Source organism: Myodes glareolus, chromosome 8 (genome assembly GCF_982192425.1).
Source record: "Myodes glareolus chromosome 8, mMyoGla1.1, whole genome shotgun sequence".
Lineage (NCBI taxonomy): Eukaryota > Metazoa > Chordata > Mammalia > Rodentia > Cricetidae > Myodes > Myodes glareolus.
Window position 1 is genome coordinate 101,058,084 of NC_142033.1, and position 23,860 is coordinate 101,081,943.

The following is a 23,860-nucleotide window of genomic DNA, read 5'->3' on the forward strand; positions in this document are numbered from 1 at the left end:
GAAGTAGGCCTGCCCTGGGAACACCCTGCTCCCTTCCAGGACAGTCTGGATGCTATTCTTTCTGCACAGGTTCCCCAGCTGGAGTGGGAGACTAACAACTTTGACAAGGAGGACATTGGTTAGCTGTGATTTATGTATGGTGTTCCAGGAGAGGGACACCATACAGGGAAGCATGTGCTTGAGATGAGAGGTGGGATCAGGATAGTGAAATGTCAACCAGCCTGAACCTCACACTGAGACCCTGCCTGCAAAAATGTGTGGGCAAGGTGCGGTGCCCGCCTTTAATCCCAGCGCCCAGGAGGTAGAAGCAGGGGGGAGGGTCTCTGTGAGTTCAGGCCAGCCTGATCTAATAAGTGAGCCCTTGTTTCAAAAAAAAAATAAACAAAAGGGGCTAGAATGAAAGTTCAGCTATTAGAAGCACCAGCTGCTCTTACCAAGGACAGGGGTTCAACTCACATGGTGGCCCAGAACCATCTGTAACTCCAGCTCTAGGGGATCCACTGCCCCTCTGGGCACCGGGCCTTACTGACATGAGCTGCAGATAAACACTCTGGCAAAATACTCACATATATAAACTACACCAATAAACATTGTCTAAAAACTAGCAAAAATCACCAGGTGGTGGTGGCACATGCTTTTAATCCCAGCACTCGGGAGGCAGAGGCAGGAGGATCTCTGTGAGTTCAAGGTCAGCCTGGTCTACAGAGTGAGTTCTAGGAGAGCCAGGGCTACACAGAGAAACCCTGTCTGTGAGGAGCGGGTGGTGGTGGGGGGAAGGCTAAGGCTGAGTGTGGTGGTAAAACAACAACAACAAAAACAAACAATAAAAAAGAAACACATTAGCAAGAAAGTTAGCTCCACACTTGACAGGGAAGCAGAGGTTTGGGTAGGAGCAGAGCCTTCCAGAGGCCCCCACGGTGCCCCCTGGGGTGCAGAGGAGGTGAGCCGGCTCAAGTCACATCACAGGCAAACTTCTATGTGAGTGTCTGTTACATGTGCAGACTAGACAGAAGACAGATCCTGTGGGCAGTGAGCTGCAGGAGTTGGGTGCCAGGAACAGGCCCTTACTACACAGATCAGGCTGGCCTTGTGCTCACGGATGTGTGAGCCACCATGTCTTGTTCCCTGCCTTGTTCTTTTTTTGAGGCAGAGTCTCTCACTGGTATGGACCACGCTGATGCCCACAGACCCTGGGGATCCTCCTGCCTCCACGTCCCATGTTCTGGCAGATGAACTCTGACCTCACCCTTCCACGCTGAGCACTTGGCTGACTGTGCCCATTATCTGGGATGTTGGAGATCACAAAGCATGAGGAGACTGACTGAGCATCTCCTGTTCTGGTATGGTCAGCCTGCTGCTCCAGGCCTTGCACGCAGGAGCCGACTACCTCTTCAAGGCCTGCAGACATGCAGCACCATGCTGAGCTGACTACAGAGAGCTGAGCTGCAAGTCCAAAGCACTCCTGCCCCAGTTCAGCTTTTCTCATGGAGCTGCTGGCCGCCGTGAGCACCCATGTGGAGGGAGTCCTAAACATAGACTACCTGCAGTTTTCCCAGTCCACAGGCCAAGGGCTGATCATGGGGTGAGGAAAAGAAAAGTATTAGAAGTTCCAGGAGCAGAAGCCAGGAGCAAACTCAGTCCTGAACACTGGCAGATCAGGATTGACCCAGTAACCAGAACCAGAGTCAATGATCACCACCAGAACAAGGGGGTAACCGCTGAGCTAGTGAGCCAGAGCCAGAGACTGCTGAGGGTCCTGATGTAAATCTGGGACCTTCAAGGGAGTAGACCTAAGTCAACACCCCGATGGGTCTGGGTGAGAGTCTAGGACCTCCCAGGAACTAGGCCTGAGCTAGGACCTCTGCCAGTCTGGGCATGAGTGAACCTGGGTCCTCCAAGGGAATAGACAGGAACCAGAGATCTCAGTGGGGCCAGGCGTGAGTCTGGGACCTCAGAGAGGGTAGGCCTGAGCCAGGTCCTCTATGGGTTCAGGCTTTGGTTTGGGACATCAAAGGGAAGAGGCATGAACCTGGAACCCCTATGGGTCCCAACACAAGTCTGGGACCTCTGAGGAAGTAAACTGGTAGTCAGCAGGTTCGGGTGCACCTGAGCCTGGGACCTCCGAGAAGTATTAGACCAGAACCAGAAACCTTTCCAGGTCCAACTCCAACAAGGGACTTCTGCAGGAGGGAAGCCAGACCAGGATTTTACAGATACAGGTTAAAACCAGTAACCTAAGCCAAAGTTGCCCTGAGGCAAGGAACTCCACCTTGGGCAACAAATTTCCCCAGAGTGGGACTGGATGAGACTCCTAGGGCAGAGAGGGCCTGAGGAAACAAGCTCCACTGGGAGCAGAAGCCAGGAGCAAATCCAGTCCCGGACACGGGCGGGTGGATCAGGATTGACCCAGCAACCAGAGCCATAGCCAGTGATTGTCACCAGAACAGGTCCAACTCCAAGCCAGGGACTTCTGCAGGAGGGGATCCAGACCAAGATTTACAGATACAGGTCAAAGCCAGCAGCCTAGGCCAAAACAGGCCTGAGACAGCAAACTCCAAGGGAGCAGAGCCAAGCACAGGAGCACTGAGCTATCTCCAGGAACAGGAGTAACCAATGGAGTAACTAGAACTGAGACACTGACTGTACCACTAGGAACAACCATCTCACCTTGGGATTCACTGGCACCTAGAAGATTATTCAACAGAATCTCAGACAACCCCAACCACACCTATTAGAGGAAAAGTTGAGTAGAAAAGGTAAGATCACATGATATACCACAAAGAGCAACACAATACCAGTAAAACCAAAACACCCTACAAAAGTAAGACTTGAACAACCAAATATGGATGAACCAAAAGAAAATGATCTAAAAAATAAACTCAAGAGAATGTTTGAAATTCTTAAAGATGAAATGAGAAATTACCTTAAAGTAATGGAGGAAAAAAAAACAAACAAAAAATTGGAAGATATCAGCAAAACATTTAAAGGAAACCAAGAAAAAGAACTCAAACATAGAAACTATTCAGGACTTGAAAACTGAGATAGAAAAAAATAAAGAAAACACAAGTCGAAGGAATTATAGAAACAGAAATCATGAGAAAAAGAGCAGGAACCACAAATGCAAGCATGAACAACAGAATACACAAAATGGAAGAGAGAATCTCAAGTGCTGAAGATAAAATAGAGGAAATAGATTTATCAGTCAAAGAAAACATTAAATCTGACAAAAGCTTAACTCAAAATATTCATGAAATATGGGACAACATAAAAAGACCAAATCTTAGAACAATAGGTATAGAAGAAGGAGAAGAAAAAAGTTCAACTCAAAGGCACAGAAAATTTATTTAACAAAATCATAGAAGAAAACTTTCCCTACCTAAAGAAAGATATGCCTATGAAGATACAAGAAGCTTACAGAACACCAAATAGACTGGATCCAAAAAAAGTCCTCTCGCCACATAATAATCAAAACACTAAACATACAGAGTAAAGAAAGAATATTAAGAGCTACAAAGGAAGAAGGCCAAGTAACATATAAAGGCACACCTATCAGATTACACCTGACTTCTCAGTGGAGTCAATGAAAGCCAGAAGGTCCTGGTCAAGCATTATGCAGACATTTAGAGACCACAGATGTCAGCACAGACTACTATACCCAGCAAAACTGTCGATCACCATAGAAGGACAAAACAAGATATTCCATGACAAATCTAGATATCCAATACCTAGCCACAAACCCAGCCCTACCCAAAATACTAGAAGGAAAACTCCAACCCAAGGAAGATGGCTACACCAACAAAAACACACACAATTGATGATCTCATTACAGCAAATCCCAAAGAAGAAAAAAAAATACACAAATTAACATCACCAATGATGAAAACTAAATTAACAGGAGATAGCAATCACTGGTCATTAATATCCCTTAATGTAAATGGACTCAACTCACCCATAAAAAGGCACAGGCTAACAGTTTGGATACAAAAACAGAATCCATCCCTCTTCTGCATACAAGAAACGCATCTCAACCTCAAAGACAGACATCGTCTCAGAGTAAAAGGTTGGGAAAAAAAAATATACCAATCAAATGGACCTAAGAAACAAGCAGGTGTAGCTATCCTAATATCTAACAAAATCGACCTCTAGCTTAAGTCACTCAAAAGAGACAAAGAAGGATGTTTCATATTAGTCACAGGAAAAAAACATCAAGAGGAATCTGACTCCCACACAGACATAACATGCAGGCAAAATACCAATGCACATGAAATAAAATAAAAATAATAAATCATTTTTTAAAAAATGGCCCACATAGGTCCATAGGGAGTGGCACTGTTAGAAGGTGTGGCCTTGTCGGAGTGGACATGGCTTTGCCGAAGGAACAGTGACACGAGGGGGTGGGCTTTGAGGTCTCAGAAGCTCAGGCCTGCCTGGTGGTTTACAATTAACTTCAGCTGACTGCAGATTAAGTTGTAGAACTCTCAGGTCCTTCTCTAGCACCATATCTGTCTGCATGCTTCCATGCCTCCCACCATGACGATAATTGTGAACCATCCCTAATTAAATGTTTCCCTTTATAAAAGTTGCCATTGTTGTGGTGTGTCTTTACAGCAATAGACATCCAACTATGACAGGTGAATGGATAGGTGCACAGGTGGGTAGATGGATGGTAGGCAAATGAATGGGTAGGTGGAGGGATGACATGTGGTAGATGGGTGGGTGGGTGGGTGGGTGGTTATATGGATAGTTGACGGATGAATTGGTGGGTAGGTGGGTATGTGGCTGGCTGGCTGGCTGGTTAGCTGGCAGATGACTTGATGCATAAGCGGTTCCCAAATGGGCTGACAAATGCAAAGATCAGTGTATCTCAGACTACCTGCCTAGCAGGCCATGTCCTCCCATCATTTGCAAGACAGACACAGGAGGATGGGGAATTCAAGGACAATCTTGGCTATGTGAGGCCTTATCTCAAACTAAGAAAGTAATACACTAACTCAAAAATCCCAAAGAGCTAACTGACCATCATATCCCCCCTGCCCCCAGCTCTGCTCCCAAGTCTCTGAGGGCCCCGTCCACACTCTATGTACTCACCAATCCTCCTTCGACCACGAGTATCCCCACCTGGGAGATGGAATGAAAGTAGAATATGCCTCCTAATGTTCCCGTGAAACTATTCTGTGGAACAAACATTCGATGTGTGTAAATGAGATTCAGGTGACATTAACACATTTATCATTTGAGACAGCGTAGCATCTTGCATTTAGCCCTGATATAATCTACATCATTTGCTGAGCTCAGGAGAGCAAATCAACCTCTGGGACAGAACAGTCAGAGCAGAGGGTCAAAGACAACAGCTGTCTTCTATGAGGACAGGTGTGACACAAGCCACACTACAAACCCAATTCTGTGCTTCGTATCTCCCTGCTTCTGCAGCCCCACATTTTATTTTTTTAAAATTGATATTGAGCTCTACATTTTTCTCTGCTCCCCTCCCTGTCTCTCCCCTCCCCCTTCAGTCCTCCCCCAAGTTCCCTATGCTCCCAATTTTCTCAGGAGATCTTGTCTTTTTCCACTTTCTACTTCCCATGTAGATTAGATCTATGTAAGTCTTTCTTAGTGTTCTCATTGCTGTCTGAATTCTCTGAGATTGTGGTTTAAAGGCTGGTTTTCTTTGATTTACATTTAAAAAGCACCTATGAGTGAGTACGTGTGATAATTGTCTTTCTGTGTCTGGGTTACCTCACTCAAAATAATGTTTTCTAGCTCCATCCATTTTCCTGCAATATTCAAGCTGTTATTTATTTATTTATTTATTTATTTATTTATTTATTTATTATTTATTTTGCTGTGCAGTACTCCATTGTGTAAATGTACCACATTTTCCTTATCCATTCTTCCATCGAGGGGCATTTAGGTTGTTTCCAGGTTCTGGCTATGACAAACAAAGCTGCTATGAACATAGTTGAGCACATGTCCTTGTGGCACGATTGAGTATCCTTTGGATGCTCAAGTGGTATTATTGGGTCTTGAGGAAGGTTGTTTCCTAATTTTCTGAGAAATCGCAACACTGACATCCAAAGGGGTTGTACCAGCTTGCATTCCCACCAGCAATGCAGAAGTGTTCCCTTTTCCCCACAACCTCTCCAGCATGAGTTGTCATCAGTGATTTTGATCTTGGCCATTCTTACAGGTGTAAGATGAAATCTCAGAGTTGTTTTGATTTGCATTTCTCTGATGACTAAGGATGTTGAACATTTCCTTAAGTGTCTTTCAGCCATTTTAGATTCCTCTGTTGAGACTTCTCTGTTTAGGTCTGTACTCCTTTTTTTTTTATTGGATTATGTGATCTTTTGGTGTCCAATTCCTTGAGTTCTTTGTATATTTTGGAGATCAGACCTCTGTCTGATGTGGGGTTAGTGAAGATCTTTTCCCATTCTGTAGGCTGTCATTTTGTCTTGTTGACTGTGTCCTTTGCTTTACAGAAACTTTTCAGTTTCAGGAGGTCCCATTTATTAATTGTTTCTCTCAGTGTCTGTGCTGCTGGGGTTCTATTTGATAGACTCCCCAGGACCCCCTCCTGAACCCGCAGCTGGCATGTTCTCTTGAGAACATCCTGTTTGCTTGAAAGACTCTCAGGACTGCCATGCCAGCACGGCAACTGTCGTTCTTCTGAGCGAGGGACGTCGGGATTAACACACAACACAACTTCAGGTTCTGCAGACAAGCTTTTATTCCACTTTATCACACAGTATATATAGCCCTCAGCAGGGGAGGCCAAGACAGCAAAAGCAGGAAGCTCATCACCGTAACTCAGGTGCTTAGTGGTAAACATCCTTAGAAACATTGTTGAAAACAGCAGATTGTTCCTGTTTTTGTTCCTGTTTTCAACCAACTGCAAGAGTGCAAAACAGATCAAGTGGGGATGCGAAGGCTTGTCCTCTAGGGACCCAACAATTCCCCCCTTTTTATTTTAAAAGCATGAGAGCCCCTGTCTTAGGACTCCCCCAGATAGAGACTCTTACCCATCTACGGGAGGCCTTAATCCCTGTCTTAGGCGAGCTCACTATACCAGGAGAGTTGCCTGTCATAGAGATCCCTCATGACTTCTGCAATATCTGCAGCCAGACTTGGGGCACTTCCTGACTACCCGAAGACAGTCCAAGCAACACTTGTCGAGTGACAGTGTGCTGTACATGGGATTGTCACATAAAGCGGCAGAGAATCCAAAACCAGATAACCCCAATAGCAATATGAGTACAAGTGAGCATTCCAGACAATCGCTGGACCCACCCCCCAAGCTGGGCCATGGCATTCTACTGACTGAATCCAGGCACAGCAGGGACCCATGTGCTATTAATACTAACAATATGATAAGCTGTCTGCAGGGTAAAATTCAAAAAGGAATTCCAAGGGCCATCCAAACATGCATTCAACTGTTCAACCACATCAGAAGCATTTATAACATTAGCAGGTATAATGTACAAGACACTTGTTGCAGGAGTCAAAGGGAATCTACCTGTTCTTGCAAAAGTAGTTTGTTGATTTAAATTTAAAAGTCCAAGTCCAATATGAGAGTCCAGAGCACTCTGTGTCTGCAGGGACTTGCTAATCCTTCCAGACAGTTGATTCACAGTCTCTGTAGTCACAGCTGTCTGTAAAATGGCAACTCCAGCAACCGTATCCACAGTGGCAGTGACAGCAACAATTGCAGCTGTTCACCTGCTGTCGATAAAGGATGATCTCCTGATGCTATTAAGACACTAGCACCGGCAGAGGAATCACAGCAGGCACTCGAACGATCAAAGCTCCATCAGAACCATTACTCAGCTTGCAGATCCTGAAAGAACAATTAAGAATATCGCCCCCCACTCAAGTGCCACTCCACAATTCAAAGAAAAATGGGGGAAGAACGCAAGCAGAGGATCAAATAGTCATTGCATCCAGCAGTATAACAAATCAAACTCTTGAGTGATACATTCTTCCCACATAACTGTAGGGTGGAGATTAAAATCTCCATCAGCATCCCAACACCAAGGAGCAGGTTTGGGACCATAGGAATTATACAATACTAACTGGCATTAAAAGTGGGGGGTTTCCTAGCAGATTCCCCATCACTCATAATTCTGTTGTTGTTACCAGAGTCATCACCTGAAGCAGAAGGAGCATTGTGGTCTTCATCCTGGGTCACTGGCCTTACGCACCACTCTGGCACCCAAATTGGTTTATCAACTCCTGGAGGAAATACACATATAGCCCCCCTCACCTTTGCCAACAAGGAGTTGGTTACATCCATCTTCCTGTTTGCAAATCTTTTCAAAGAATCCATCCTAGGCTCTGAGCCCTAACCTGTGTATGATGCTCCATAGGCGAGCGCCCTTCAGCATTCACAGTCAAAAAATTTAAAATAAAGAGAATGGTGGAAAATTGAGTAGCTGGGGAGAATATGAACTCCCCCCTTTTAATTTTTTGAAAATATTGCTTGAGGGTCTGATTGGCTCTTTCCACGATTGCTTGACCCATTGGGTTATATGGAATGCCTGTTTTATGGGAAATTTCATAGAATGAACAAAAGGATAAAAACTTTTTGCTGATATATGCTGGGCCATTATCTGTCTTAATAACCTCAGGTTTGCCCATATAGGCAAAAGCAGATAGGCAGTGTGCGATGGCATCTTTTACTCATTCTCCTGAATGTAAGGATGCGAAAATTACTCCTGAAAAGGTGTCTACTGATACATGGACAAACTTAAGTTTCCCTGCGGCAGGCAGGCAGGTGTGTAACGTCCATCTGATTTGGTCGTAACCCTCATGGGTTAACTCCTAAATTGGGGCTTCTTAGGAAAGGAGCCCACTGAGGACAAGAAGATGTAATGGCTTGTGCTACTTCTCGCGTGCATCAAGTATGATGCTGAAGGGAGCGAGCGTTAAGGTGAAATTTATCATGCATTTCTTGGGTGCAGTCAGAAGTAAAGCAAACATGTGTATATTTATCAGCTAAATCATTACTTGCTGACAATGGCCCAGGCAGCCGAGTATGACTGCGGATATGTCCGACAAACAAAGGCTCAGTCCGTTGCCAAATCAAATGCTGAACGCAGCTGAGCAAATGATGGATCTTAGAGGTAGGTGATATATATGCAGCTGTCTCCAGTGGCTTAAAAATGTGGGCCATATACACACTATCAGTATACAAGTTTACAGGTTCCCCAGGGAAGAGCTGGAGTGCAATGAAGCAGGCTGTACCTCTGCAGCTTGGACTGATACATCCCCACAGTACGTTTCCATACTTTTCCTCCAGAGACCACTACTGCATTACCTTTAGGGGAAGCATCTGTAAAGACAGCACGAGCTGAGGGTATGGGAGATTCTCTAATCACTCGGGGGAATATAATGGGATGATTTTTGAACAGGACAATTAATGGATGCTGAGGATAATGAGAATCAAAACTTCCGGAAAAGGTGAGAAAAAGGGTCCACTCATCATGGTACTGCTGTAATTGTACTAGCTGGTCTTTCGTATAAGGTGTTATAATTTTGTCAGGGTACTTCCCAAATGTCTGGGCAGCAACCTTCTTAGCTTTCCAAAGTAATTGTAATATAGCTTCATAGTATAGGGTGACTACCCTTGCTGGAGAGGCAGGCATGTGTACCCATAAAATAGGTCCATCCTGCCAAAAGACTCCCATAGGGGCAAAATTGGAAGCAAGAACTACAAAATTTAATGATTGATCATAATTAATCTGCTGGAGATGGACCCTTTCAATATTGTCCAGAAGAAGCCTTAAGGCCTGCCTGGCCAGGCGTCAATATTTGGGGAGAGGTTGGGTCAGGATCTCCCAAGAGCATATCATACAATGGTCTTAAGTCACCTGTTTTGATTGCTAGGGAGGGGCGTATCCATTGTACGTCTCCCAGTAACTGCTGCCAATCATGTAAGGTTTTAAGATGAGAGGTGTTAATAGTTAATTTTTTTGGTTTAATTCCATCCACGGCTAATTGGTACCCAAGGTAGGAATATGGGGCTTGCATTTGGACCTTCTCAGGAGCTATGATCAGCCCCGCCTTCTCTAAATCCTGTTGCATTTGAGTATAGAACTTTTGACAGCTGATCCCCTGCAGCCTTGTTTGGCAGAGCTTTCCAAGCTTTGGTAGCCGCAGTCGCCATCTGGAGATGTACGGCAGGATTGAGCACAATTTGATTAGCCAAATCAGCATAAGCTCCTGCTCCAGTTAGCATGTCTAGATTGTGCTGTGCCTGTCCCACTTGTGCATTTAACCTAGCTGTTTGTAGACAATTCTCTTGATATTCTCCCCTCCACAATAAGTAATCTCCTCCCGATAGTACCGCACGGCATAGCTACTGCCAATCGCTAGGTGTAAGATTCAATGCCGCAAAAGACTCTATCATGGCAAGAGTAAATGGGGCCTGAGAGCCGTATACTGCCATGGCTTCTTTCAATTGCTTCATCTCCTTAAAGCCCAAGGTCACATGTTGTCTCAGCATCTGTCCTGGATTGTTAGGATCAGGTACCTCTATAACTGGGGCAACTGTATGCTGGGGCTGAAAACCGACACCTCCTCTTCTTCCAGAGCCCTCTTCGGCTTCCCTGTCATCTGTCAGGCCCCAACGGGACTCCCTCCTTCCCCAATCGGCATTAAAAGCAGGTGGGACTGACGGCACACACACATAAGGAATCCTTTGCCTTACAGTGCTTCAGCCTTTTCTAACGTACCTTAATTTCCTGCATTAGCTGTGCTTCCTCATCAGATAAACTATTCTCTGCACTGGAGCTGAGGCTGTCTTTCCCATTTTCTGACTCAGAGGTTATTGCTATCTGATTTTGCGCCCGAAAGCGGGTAGACTTTGGCGCTAGCCTTAGTCCTACGCCAGATTCCAAAGTTCCCCCTGGTACCTCTGACATTTTCTTTTGGTTCCAATGTGACTCTGCCGATCCTATGGACCGGCAAGTTTCCTCCTCCTGTATTTCTTCAAGTATCTCTTTAGCAGCTATGACCTCCCGTCTCACTTTCACTTTATCAGTAAGTAGGATATCGCGAACCAGGCACCATAGCGAAAAGGTAAATATAGGGACGCCATCGGTACCCTCCTTTTGCAGCCGTTTCTGCAAATCTATTTTTACCTGTTTCCAATCGAAGACGTTCAAACCTCCACCTGTCAAAAACCATAGGCTTGCTGCGGCTATATTCTTAAGAAAATCCTCTATAGTTCTCTCTTTGACCGCAGTTCCTTGTTTCTCTAACAATTTAGATATCTCTCTTACTGCTTGTGGATCCCATTTTACCCCAATCCGTCCTTACCGGTCTAGGACGACCCCGTCCGCTACCCCTTCTTTCTCAGATCTCGGTGGGAACCTTCACTTTGCCATGTCAGCACGGCAACTGTCGTTCTTCTGAGCGAGGGACATCGGGATTAACACGCAACACAACTTCAGGTTCTGCAGACAAGCCTTTATTCCACTTTCTCACACAGTATATATAGCCCTCAGCAGGGGAGGCCAAGATAGCAAAAGCAGGAAGCTCATCACCGTAACTCAATGGCTTAGGGATAAACATCCTTAGAAACATTGCTGAAAACAACAGGTTGTTCCTGTTTTTGTTCCTGTTCTCAACCAACTGCAAGAGTGCAAAACAGATCAAGTCGGGGTGCGAAGGCCTGTCCTCTAGAGACCCAACAAGGACCTGCAGCTGGCTGCTCTCATGAGAACGTCCTGTTTGCTTGAAAGATCCTCAATACTCTCAGGACCTGCAGCTGGCCTGTTCTCATGAGAACGTCCCGTTTGCTTAGGAGAACAGGATATCTGTGGTCGGCATATGTGCCAAACTTAGAATGTCGGCAGTTCACAAAAGAAACGGTTGAGTAATCTAACAAGACCAGATGGGGAAGGTCAGGGCCAGAATGGAACATCTAGGAAATAGCATGAAAAAACAACATTGTCCATTGTCACTGTCCGATCTGTTTAAAATAACCAGTGATCTTTATGCTCTGAAAACTGCTGATTATGTAATTAATTTTGCCTATATAAGCTTGCTGAAATTTTGCTCGGGGTGCTCAGTCTCCCTGGAGTCTTGAGCCACCTGATGGCGCTATCGAAATAAACCTCTTGTTATTGCATCTGCTGGCCTGGATTATTGAGTCTGGGGACTTCCTTCGTGGCCTTAGAAATTCTAGGGTCTTTCATATTTAGGAAGTGGTTCCCTGTGCCAATGCGTTCAAGTGTACATCCCACTTTCTCTTCTATAAGGTTCAGTGTGGCTGGCTTTATGTTAAGGTCTTTGATCCATTTGGACTTGAGTTTTGTGCATGGTGATAGATATGGGTCTATTTTCATTCTTCTACATGTTGATATCCAGTTATGCCAGCACCACTTGTTAAATATGCTTTCTTTATTCCATTTGATATTTTTTGCTTCTTTGTCAAAAATCAGGTGTTCGAAGATGTGTGGATTGATATCCGGGTCTTCTATTCAGTTCCATTGGTCCTCCTGTCTGTTCTTATGCCAATACCTGGCTGTTTTCAGTACTGTAGCTCTGTAGTAAGTAGAGTTTGAAGTCAGGGATTGTGATGCCTCCAGAAGTTCTTTTATTGCCCAGGATTGTTTTGGCTATCCTGGGTCTTTTGCTTTTCCAAATGAAGTTGAGTACTGTTCTTTCAAGGTCTTTGAAGAATTTTGCTGGGTATTGTGTTGAATCTGTCAGCCCCACATTTTCTAAGATATATGTTTAAGGTTTACTTATATGTTTTATGTGTATGAGCGCTCTCTGCATGTATCCCTGCAGGCCAGAAGAGGGCACCAGATCTCATTACAGACAGTTGCGAGCCACCATGTGGTTGCTGAGAATTGAAATCAGAACCTCTGGAAGAACAACCAGTGCTCTTAACCACTGAGCCGGATGCAGATATTTTTAAAAGATTTCGTTTTTAATTATGTGTGTGTGAGAGTGTGTGTGTGTGTGTGTGTGTGTGTGTGTGTGTGTCTATGTGTGAGTGAGTGCAGATGCCACTGGAGACCAGAAGAGGGTGTTGGGTCCTTTGTGGCTGTTTGGGAGCTGCCTGATAAAGGCAGTAGGCAGTAAACTCAGGTTCTCGGCAACAACACCCAGCGCTCCGAACCAAGGCTCCGGTTTTGACTGGACAGAAAGTATCCAATGCTTGAGGCTGGAGCTCAGTAGCCTTGCAAGCTCAAAACCATGGGTTCCATTCCCAGCATCCCATAAACCAAGTCGGCATGTCACCCCAACACTTGGGAGGTGGAGCATCAAAACTTCGTAGACTGAGGTGATACAATATTATGACATTATCTCTGGACCCCCTCCCCAAAACTGAACTTTGGCTGGACCTCACAGCCAAGCTCATAAACACACATTGAGGTCCCTTAAAACTTAAGGCTGCTTAGTGGCACACCTCTTTAATCCCAGCACTCATAGGCAGAGGCAGGTGCATTTTTTAGTTTGAGGTCAAACTGGGCTACAGAGTGAGTTCTAGGACAGCCAGGGTTACATGGAGTAAACTTGACTCAAAATTCAAGAACAACAAAGAGAAGAATTAAGATTGCTGTCCTACCGTTTGCTCAGCCTGTCTGTTCAACCCGCCTTTAAGGGAACCGTGTAAAGCCAGCCTTGCTGTGTTCCGGGTTCCTATGTGTGGTAACTGTGTAACTGCATTCTTTTCTTTTCTTTCTTTCTTTTGTGTGTGTGTGTGTGTGTGTCATGTTCACACTAAAAGTGTGCTCCACCATGCCCAGTCATAGCTACAATCTTAAATCATGTACTCTTCCATGCCCCTGACACAGGGTAATGTCCACAGGTCAGAAGCAACCCTGACAACAGCCACAGAAGTCAGAGTGACCTCTGCGTAGTGCTCAGAAACGATCACGGGCTGAAGAGCCACTGGGGTCAGGAAATGACTGCTTGCTCGTAAACCCTGTCAGAGATTTCTGTAAAGACTCCTTGCCCACTGGGGTGCTGCTGATCACTTTTAGTCCCAGCATTTAGGAGATGAAAGCAGGCAGAGTTTGAGGCTAGTCTGGGCTACACAGTGAGCCTTTAAAACAAGCCCAGAACCTGAGCAAACCTCTCCCCTTTCCCAGGCTGCTTTCTGTACTGTTCAATAAATACAGAGCAAAATCTTTTTTAAGGGACAGACATGGGGACAGTCATTCAAGCAGGCATAGACACAACAGGCAGACTACAGATAACTAGTAACCACAGCTAGACCAACAGATATACAGAGAGAGAAGTGGAGACTTCCAATTTGGGCTCACTGATAGACAAATGAACCCAAGAGGTGCTTTCCTTTCTTGTGCTTTCCTTTCTTGGTGGACACCACGCATTTCAGTGCCTCTGAGGCCATTTTAGGCTACATGAGACCCTGTGTTAAAAAACAATTAAAGCTGGGCAGTGGTGGCGCACACCTTTAGTCCCAGCACTCAGGAGGCAGAGGCAGAGACAGGCGGATCTCTGTGAGTTCAACACCAGCTTGGTCTGCAGCGTGATTTCCAGTTCAGTTATGAGTGTTATACAGAGAAGCCCTATCTCAAACAAACAAACAAACACCCAATGAAAAGTAGGGTCTCTGTTTGATTAACCTAGTAGAGTGCCACCCTTGTGTCAGGATTCCCATATACATCTGTCACATCCTTGTCTCTTTGACGAAGGACCTGAGGAAGGGAACTATAATGGGAAAGGTTTCCTGTCTGTCTGTTTCCAGAGACATGGTTTCTGTGTTCATGTGTGTTATTCCTTGGCCACCCGGAAGACTGCACTTCCGGGTTCTAGGGCTAGCCCACGTATCCCAGGGGCACATGCGTGAGTCGCTCGCCATCTGCATCACCAACGTCTGACGTAAAAGCCGCCCCTCCCCCCCTCCCCCCCCCCCCCCCCCCCCGCGCAGGTGCAGTAGCGTCGCCCGTCATCAGCGTCTGGTGTAGACACGCCTTTCCCCTCTTGCGCATGTACTGGGAAGCCTTTAAAAGCTAAAGGCGCCATTCCCGCGCTCTCTTCTTCTTCCACCCCCTCTGTTCACTGTCACCGTCACCGTTTTCCCACGAGCTCGTCAGCACAGATCTTCTTAATAAACTTATACACGTGGATTTGTTTGTGTCTCATGCTCTCTCCATCTCCGCCGGACATTTTATGTGTACCCCTGGCTGTCCTAGAACTCATTCTGAAAGACCCCTACCCATTTATGACAGAGCCTTAGACCCAAACAGGAGACTTGAAAACTGGGGCAGCTTCTCACACAAAAAGAGGAACCAAGTGAGGCCCAGCTACATAGGATATTTGCGGTCAGCTAGCTTTGCAGAGGACTAGGCCAACGCCAAGATAACAGTAACAAGTCCCCATGACATTTTGTCAAGACAACCAGAGTGCTGAATTTAGCTTTATCTAGATTTTATGGTTTTTCTGAGAAAATATAGATGACCCAACACCCTTGTCCTGGATTTTCCCCTAGCTCGCTTGATGAGAACCAATGAAATGCTTGTTGCTATGCCTCAGCCTATGTAACCACAACTTCCCTATAAAAATCAGGTGTATGCTCAGCCAGGGGTGCTCAGTCAGCTTCGCTGCTGAAGCACCCTCAGGCGCCTGTGTATTCAATAAACAGCCTCTTGTTCTTGCATCCAGTGGACTGGTTCTTGGGCAGAGGGCTCCAATTGAGACCCCCTTGACTTTTGGGATCTTTCAATTCTTGTTAGGATTCAGGCAATATGGCCTCTGTCAGCTGGCACGATGCTCTGCCAGCACCCAGGTAAACATCTAGGGGCCTCGGAGTCTTTCCAACATACATGCACTTATCAGGCAAATACTTGGTTAGTCCGGGGCCTAGGTACCTGTTTGGGCAAAGGGTCCTTTTGAAGCAAGCTGCCCACCCTTAGCTCTCCTCACCACTTCTTTTTCTGGTCGTCACCATGACCACCCTTTTCCCCCTCTATTAATAAACTCTCATGTGGGTTTGTTGTTTATTGTGGTTCGTTCTTGCCGCTGCTGCTAAACTACAATATTTGGTGTCCTTACTCTATGAGGCTCTCCCAGCAGTGCCTCCCACCCGCAGGTGGTAGGAGGCACGTGGGGACCCTGGACAACAGCCCACTTTGCACCTACCTGTCCTCTGTGCCCCTCCATACAACATGGGCTTCAATCATGAGTTCCCCTCCTCCCAGTCTGTGAAAATGCTTCCCTGAACCCGTGGGAGTGACCGTTGACTGTCAGGCACCTTTCTGGTGTTCTTGGAAATAGGGGTACCCCAAGCCATGGTCTTCAGGGGTATGGCTGGCCCCTTTCACCGACAATCACCTCTGACTTGTCTGAAGCCTTGCTTGTCTCAGACCTAAGTGTCCTTCGGGCATGGTCCCTCAGCTTCCACCTTCACTGGGAGGCTCACACCTTTCTGGCCTTAGACCCAAGTGTCATTTGGGCTCAGCCCTTCGGCCTTCTTGTCTCTCAGACTCAACACCTTCAGGCTTACTGTCCCAGCCCGTTTCGTTGGCTGACTTGAGCCTTTATCGTTCTCTCCTCGCTTGATAAAAAGCCACTGGATTTTTTTTTTCTTTTTTCTGCCTCACTCATGAGAAACAAGCCCAAGCCGACAAAACAAAGAAGCCCATCCACTCTTCCGGGATGTTTTTTAGGAAACCTAAAACCTCTATGCTTAATGCCATTTTTAAAGGTTTCTAAACTCATTCACCTTTGTACTAAAAAACTGACCAAATATCCCCTAGATAACAACTCAAAGTGGCTAATGGCTCTTTACATTCCAATGTTCACAGATCCTTCCTAACTCCTGCCAGAGGAAGGGGAGATGGAGCTACCACACAGTCAAGCGTTTTCTCCCCGTGCTTCCTTCAAGCTGTGAGATCTGAACTGGAAGAAGCCTCCACTAATTTACATCCCCACTGTGGACCCCACCACTTCTTCCTCAACATCTAACTGCTCCTTATGCATCTCAGCCCCTTCTTCCTCTCCAGCAACGGGCGAGTCCAGTCGCCCAACTCTTCCACCCACTTTTACCCATCCTGTTACTTGTCCTCGCACTGCTGTGGAACCCCGCCCTGATCTCCCACCCCCACAAATCAATCTGGCTACAGGTCTCCCTTTGGAGAGGTAGCTGGAGGAGATGGACTGGTTAAGGTACATTTCCGTTTCTCTCAGGCAGAACCCTCTCAAATAGAAAAAAACTGGGTTCTTATACATCTAACTCTACTGCTTTCATAAAAAAGTTTCACCTTTCATTATATATATATGATTTTAGCTAGCAATCTACTGTAATGCAGGGAGTTTGGGAGCAGGCAGAGGCGGTCCCCAACGCGACCCCCAATGGCATAATAATACCCCAGGGGGCACGCTAGCTAGAGATCAGATTACAGCCTGCCTCTTGGTGGGTCTCTGTAAGGCTGCCTTTAAGTCAGTAAACTGTGAAAACCTTCAGGAAATAGTTGAGGACAGACAGGAAAATCTGTCTCAGTGCCTAGAATGCCCCACAGAGGCCCTCTTATAGTACACTTATCTGGACCCTGAAAACCTGGAGGGCAGCTCTTTGTGAACTATTCTCCAGAGTGTTTGCAGAGAGGGCTCCTAACCCTCCAGGCAGAAGACCATGGGAGAAATGAGAAAGCCTAAGTAACAATACCAAATGCTGGTCAAGGCTATCCAACCGACCTCAGCAACAGCCCCTGGGGCTCAAGGACCACTGGGCCCCTGTTTCAAGTGTGGTCAGGAAGGTCAGTGGGACTGGGCTTGCCCTAGTCCTCACGGGGCCCCTCAGCTATCTCCAGAGTGCCATGGAAAGGAACACTAGTCAGCCGATGGCTCCTGTGTACCTCGTGGTGAAGGACCACAACTCGTTTTAACCACAGTTATACCGTTTTGCAAAGGTTCACAGATAACAAGCTCAGCTCAGGACCTCCGGAATGCTGAGCAGATAACAAGCTTAATTCAGGGCCTCCGGAATGCTGAGCAAAGATACCTGAGGTTAGAGCAAGGACAGCCTTATCTGGCTGCAAGACAGGGGATTTATGGACTGGCCATAGAAACAAAGAAAGAGAGGATTGCGAGGCCTGAGTCACGTATAAAGCGGGGCTCGTCACGAGTCAGGGGCTGTGCAATCAGACATCTGGTCGCCAGCCAGGAAAGGGGGACAGGATAAGAGGAACAGTAAACCGCTGAGTAGTCCCCTCATTGTTATTTAGGTTAAGAATTTACCACCCCGCATCTTGCTTCTGTAAACCTCACTTTTTGCTCTCCTATAAAAACCCCTCACCCCCAACCTGCGGGTGCGCAAGTCCTCCGAGAGACTTTGTCGCCCCAGGTACCTGCGTATCCAATAAACCTCTTGCTGTTTGCATCCGGCTGCGTGTTTTCGACTGATCTTTGGGCACGGGGTCTCTCTCGAAGGAAGATGCCCACGGGAGTCTTTCAGTGGCACGGGGACATCAGACATAGACCACCTTCTAGCCGGCCTTCTGGGCCTGACCGTGGACGACTGGACAGACCTGGGCTCTCTTGAGCTCTTGTCAGCTCTGACAGGAAGCCACAGGTAGAAATCACGGTATCGGGGCGATCTATCTCCTTCCTCTTGGACACTGGTACCACATACTTGGTCCTGAGAGAATTCTGCGGACCTATCTCCCCTTCTCGTCTCCCTGTCTTACCTACCTCATCAGACCCCACCTCTCAATCGCATTTTCAGGGGTGTTCCTCTCACTCACTCTTTTCCCGTGGTGCCAACCTATCCTGTGCCCTTACTGGGAAGGGCTTTTAGCCAAAGTAGAAGCTTCTCTTTTTTGCTCCCCCATTTGCCTGACCCCAGACTTGCCAGCGGCTCTTCTCCTCCTCCTAGACACCCACCCTACTGGTTCCAACATGTCATTTCCTCTGTCAGCCTACCAGGTTGACCCCCAAGTCTGGAACACCCCAAACCTCTCTGTTGCTAGACACCATTCCTCCACTGTCGTTACGATTACAGGACTCATGTATGGGCAGCCGGTTCTAAACCTCGTCTCTCACTTAAACCCTCACCCCTCCCTGATAATCTGCTCGGGTCCCTTACTCTATCACCTTCTACATCTATAGCATCAATCATCATTCAAGAAAACGCCTCGCAGGCTCATCTGGCAGAGGCTTTTGTCAATTGTGGCTTCTTCCCAGATGACTCTAGGCTGTGCCAGGTGATCCAATGAGTTCCATCGGGACGGCCTGCAGGAGTGTGACTTGAGGGTCACTTCAAGAGCCACAGTACCCAAGCAGGTGTCCCTCCTTGCCCTCAGTATTAATCACCCACTGAACATGGAGGGCAGGGCCTCCCCAGAGCCACCTCCACCTCAGGCTCTTGACTCCCTTTCCCCAGCCGCTTACCAGACTGTTTCTGTCCAGGTCCTGGAACGAGAATCCTCCATTGTCAGAGAAGTATATTTTGGTCCCAGGCAGCACGTCGCCACGGAGATACACAAAAATACTTTTAGCTAATTCCTGGGGGAAGGAACACACGGAAGACATCACAAGAGTGCTCACTGGGTGGAGGGCTTGCCAAGAGGGCAGGAGGCCCCGGTGTCTATTCTAGCACCACAGAAACCCAGTTGCTGACGTATGCCCACATCTTGAAGCTTGGAAAGTGGAAGGCCAGGAATTCTAGGTCATTCTTAGCTATACCTGAGGATGACTTTCACTGACCTATCCTCAGGCATCCAATCCAAAAAAGGGACAACTTTGAGCATACATGGAAACCTATACACAAGGACTCACAGGGGGCTTCTGCTCCCACCCCCCACAGAGATGCAGTTTCACCACTTGGGTTACCATATGCACCCCATAGTTAGTGGGGTCACATGACTGGGGCAGAGCGCTCAGTACAACGTTGTTTTTAACAGTCAAAAGGGGAAACAACCAAATTACTCAGCACTTAGAGGGGTGTGGGAGCGACGCACACCCAGAACTGAGCAGGTCTCTGATGCAGACAAGAGCTGCCAAGGCTGCTCTGCCATGCTGGAACTCACGCTCTACGGCGTTTGATGGAGAATGCCCCCCAGGTTCATCTGTCTCAACACTTGGTCCCCAATTGTCGGACCTGTTTGGGAAGGGTCAGGAGACGTGGTCTTTGTGGACGAGGTATGGCATGGGGTGGGCTTTGAGGCCACAGCAGGCCTGGTTAGCTCTCTCTCTCGCTCTCTCTCTGTCCCTCCCTCCTTCTCCCTCCCTCTCCCTCCCTCTCCCTCTCTCTCCCTCTCCTGCCTGTAGATAAGGACATGAGCTCTCACCTGCTGCTCCAGCACCATGCCTGCCTGCCACCATGCTCCCACCCTGACGGTCATGGACACACCCTCTGAACGTGTGAACCCCAACAAACTCTTCTGTAAATGCCTTGGCCGTGCTGTCTCATGCCAGCAATAGGACAGTAACCGCTGCGGCATATTCCTCTACACTCTGTGAATATATGTTACTGTGATTGGTTAAATAAAGAAGCTGACTGGCACAAAGCTGGACAGGATAAGATTAGGAGGGAGAATCAGACTAAGGACTCCGGAAAGAGGGGCGGAGTCAGGAGTCACCACACCAGTCACAGAGAGGAAACAGGAAGCTGTACCGCTGTGTGGCAGTGTAGCTGGCTATAAATGGGTTAATTTAAGTTGTAAGAGTTAGCTAGTAACTGAAGGGGTTAAACTCTCCCGCTTTTACACCTGAATTTAGGGTTCAGTTCTCTGAGAGGGACAAACAAGCATCTCTTCCAACAAAGCGCCATTTATCAACAGATTACATTCAGGGTCAAGGGGGCGCCACAGTGTCTCAGGACAAGCCCTAGCCCCCCCCCCCCCCCCCGTTCTGGGTCATGTCCGGACTTGCCCACGCTGTGCCCAAAGATTAAACCTCAGCCTCTGAGGAGCACACTGACACAGCCACAGCCGATGCTTACTTAACCATCGCATTTCACTGTCTCAGGAAGAGTCCGCTTCACTCGGGGTCGGCACCAGTCCACCTTGCACACGCTGGCGCAGTAAAGAGACGCTCTTGCTGATCACACGTGTGAATGATGGCCTTTCATGGGAACACTCATAGACCCCAACAGTCCTAAGTTTGAGCCATTGCCGAGCATTTATACAATTAATATGAAGACTCTGGGTTGGTTATTTGGAACTGGCAGGCAGGAAAGAAAAGTCTGCCTACAAACAATGACATATTCCTGAAACAATGAAGTTACAGACGGGTGATCTCCAGGAGGCCGAGTATGCCTATCAGCGGGCTGAATGAAGGGCAATTCTGTGGCGATGGGCATTTCTGGACAATAGCTCCCTCTGGATAGGTCACAAAGTAGGTGTCCCCCACCCCATAAATGGTTGTGCTATTGACAGTGGCCTAAGATGGTGGCCCAGGCCCAAACCAGGGCAGATTCCTACCAGATAAACAGAAACTTAAGATCAGCATTCCTCAGGAAAGCATCACTTTCCCACCCCCCACCATCCACAGTCACACTGTAGACTGTGTCTGGGTCCAGGTTAACTCAAACCACCCACGTCAGCTCAGAGACCCTCACCCAGTCGGCTCTCACATAACCCCCACACTCATTCCCCGTCCCGGCCGGCTGTTTATTTTATTGGGGCCATGGAATGCTCTGGTTCAAGAGTTTCACTGCACCTTGCTTACAGGCTTTCTCCATGATTTACTTTCAGGGGATTCAGTGATCTCCCCTCCCAAGTAAACCACAGCCTAAAAATATTAAAGGTAAAATCTAGCAGTGAGCTATAAGAAATGGTGTTAGGTGTGTTGTGAGCTCCCCACAGAGTTTCAGCCAACGGGAGGCCTGGCCTTCGGCAGCTGTAGCATGGTCGGGGACCTCTTAGGTCACCCCTGGGCTGAGTAACCACAGGCAGTCTGTCACAGGACTGTGCCACTCCTCAGAAAGGGGGAAGTTTTGAGTCACAGGACACAAGGTTTATGTCCTGATACAGTGGATGGGTACTCAGGAAGGCCCCTCCCTGAAAACCCACCTTGTGAGAACCTCACTGGCAAGGAAAGGGTGTCAGAACATCAAAGCCCTTGTCTTACTGTCCACAGAAGTTTCTATCCTGCCTGCTCATTCCCACATAACCACACTGAGGCTTGTTAAATATAAATGTTTGGAGGCTCATTACTAACTAGCTCTTACAACTTAAATTAACCCATTTCTATTAATCTATGTATTGCCACATGGTTCGTCCTATCTTGATCCCTGTGTCTCCTGGAGACTCCTCTGACTCTACCCTTCTTCTTCCCAGATTCCTTAGTTTGGCTGTCTCGCTACTGCCAGTTCGTTCTTTATTAACCAATGAGAGCAATACATATTCAGGATGTTCCGAAGGGCTATCCCACAGTATGGCACACCACACTGGCAGCTACGTTTGCCTCTTCTCTAATCTAATGCCAGACTTTGCAAGGTTCAAATAAAATCAATTGCTTCGCCTGCCCAGTGCTCTCAACATGACCTTGGGATCATCATTTCCGATGTAAACGAGCCTTCAGCTTCCCACTACATCCTGTGCTGAGCTGCCCTGTGCACCTGACTGTACTCCTTCCCACCATTTCCACCCAGTATAAACTGCCCTCAGGAGTCTCTAATGTCAGCTTCACTGGCATGGTTCCTGTGATCCTGACCACAGGCTGAGATCTGGCCTGTTTGCCTGCTCTCTCTCTCTCTCTCTCTCTCTCTCTCTCTCTCTCTCTCTCTCTCTCTCAGCTCTTGATAGTTCTAAGTAGCCCCAGCTAGTCTAGACCTTACTATGAACACCAGACTAGCCTGGACCTCACAACTCTCATCTGCCTGCCTCCAGCCCCCAGACTTACCTGTCTATTAAACAAACAAAAACTGTGTCGGACAGTGTAAGGTGAGTGCTCAGGTCAGGCCTGTCATCCTAGCTCCTTAGAGGTAGAGACAGGAGGATCAGGAGTTGAAAGTCATATTTGGCCTGGGTTAGATGAGACCCTTCCTCAAAAACCAAGAAAGCATCCCAACACACAACAATAAAGGAAGATGCACTTTCAACCTGGTTGACTGGTCAATCCCAAGGGAAGTTACCTCATGGTCCAGCCTTCCTCTGAGTATGGGTAAGTGACACCACCTATGGCTACCTCTACTTATAGGTCCCTAGGTCATTTCTAAGTATTTGCACTTAGAATCTAATGTTCTTTTTAAATGAAAGATTTCAACTTACCACGCAAAATCGGTTACTAAAACAACAACTGTCACCACTAATGTGTGAGACAGGAGTTTTTACACCTGAAAGGAAAATAAAATAAAATAGTTACATTGTAAATACATGTGTGTGTGTGTGTGTGTGTGTGTGTGTGTGCGCGCGCGTGCGCACACGTGCACATGCACGCGTGTACATGCACATAGTGCAGGTGCCTGAAGTGCCCAGGAGAGGACATTGTTCCCTGGAGGTGGAGCCATAGGCAGCTGTGAGTTTTCTTTTTGTTTTTGAGACAGAATCTCATCAGCCTACAACTGACTAGCCATCCCTGGTTGACATCCAAATTCTGAAACTTCCTGCTTTCCACATTCCAAATGCTGGGCTGAGAGTCCTGTGCCAACACACCTGGCTGCATATTTTGAATTCTCCAAAGTTAAGTATTAGGTCAGGCATGATAGCACCTGCCTGTTAGTTTAGACTTTAGGCTGAGGCAGGAGGATTGTGAATCTGAGTTCTCAGAACAACACAGGGACTGGTTAGAGAACCGCAGCTCTCACAGAAGAGACCTGTACAGCAGTTCACAGACTTCCGTGACACCAGTTCCAGGGGACCCTGGAGTTGGAGTTTTCCTTTGGCTACCAACCAGCACCCCCAAAAGACATGGAGACTTATTATTAATTATCAATTAT

General features: G+C 47.1%; 1 protein-coding gene across 1 annotated transcript in view; it reads right to left on the bottom strand.

The window, feature by feature from the left end:
* Positions 1-23,860, bottom strand: part of Catsperd (catsper channel auxiliary subunit delta) — a 71,369-nt gene that overhangs the window by 18,222 nt on the left and 29,287 nt on the right. The window contains exons 7-9 of the mRNA XM_087909264.1: positions 23,193-23,257; positions 19,369-19,482; positions 5,089-5,172 (exon numbers count right to left, since the gene is read on the bottom strand). Of these exons, the coding sequence (XP_087765390.1) occupies positions 5,089-5,172; positions 19,369-19,482; positions 23,193-23,257 (263 nt within the window). The remainder of the gene's footprint in view (positions 1-5,088; positions 5,173-19,368; positions 19,483-23,192; positions 23,258-23,860) is intronic.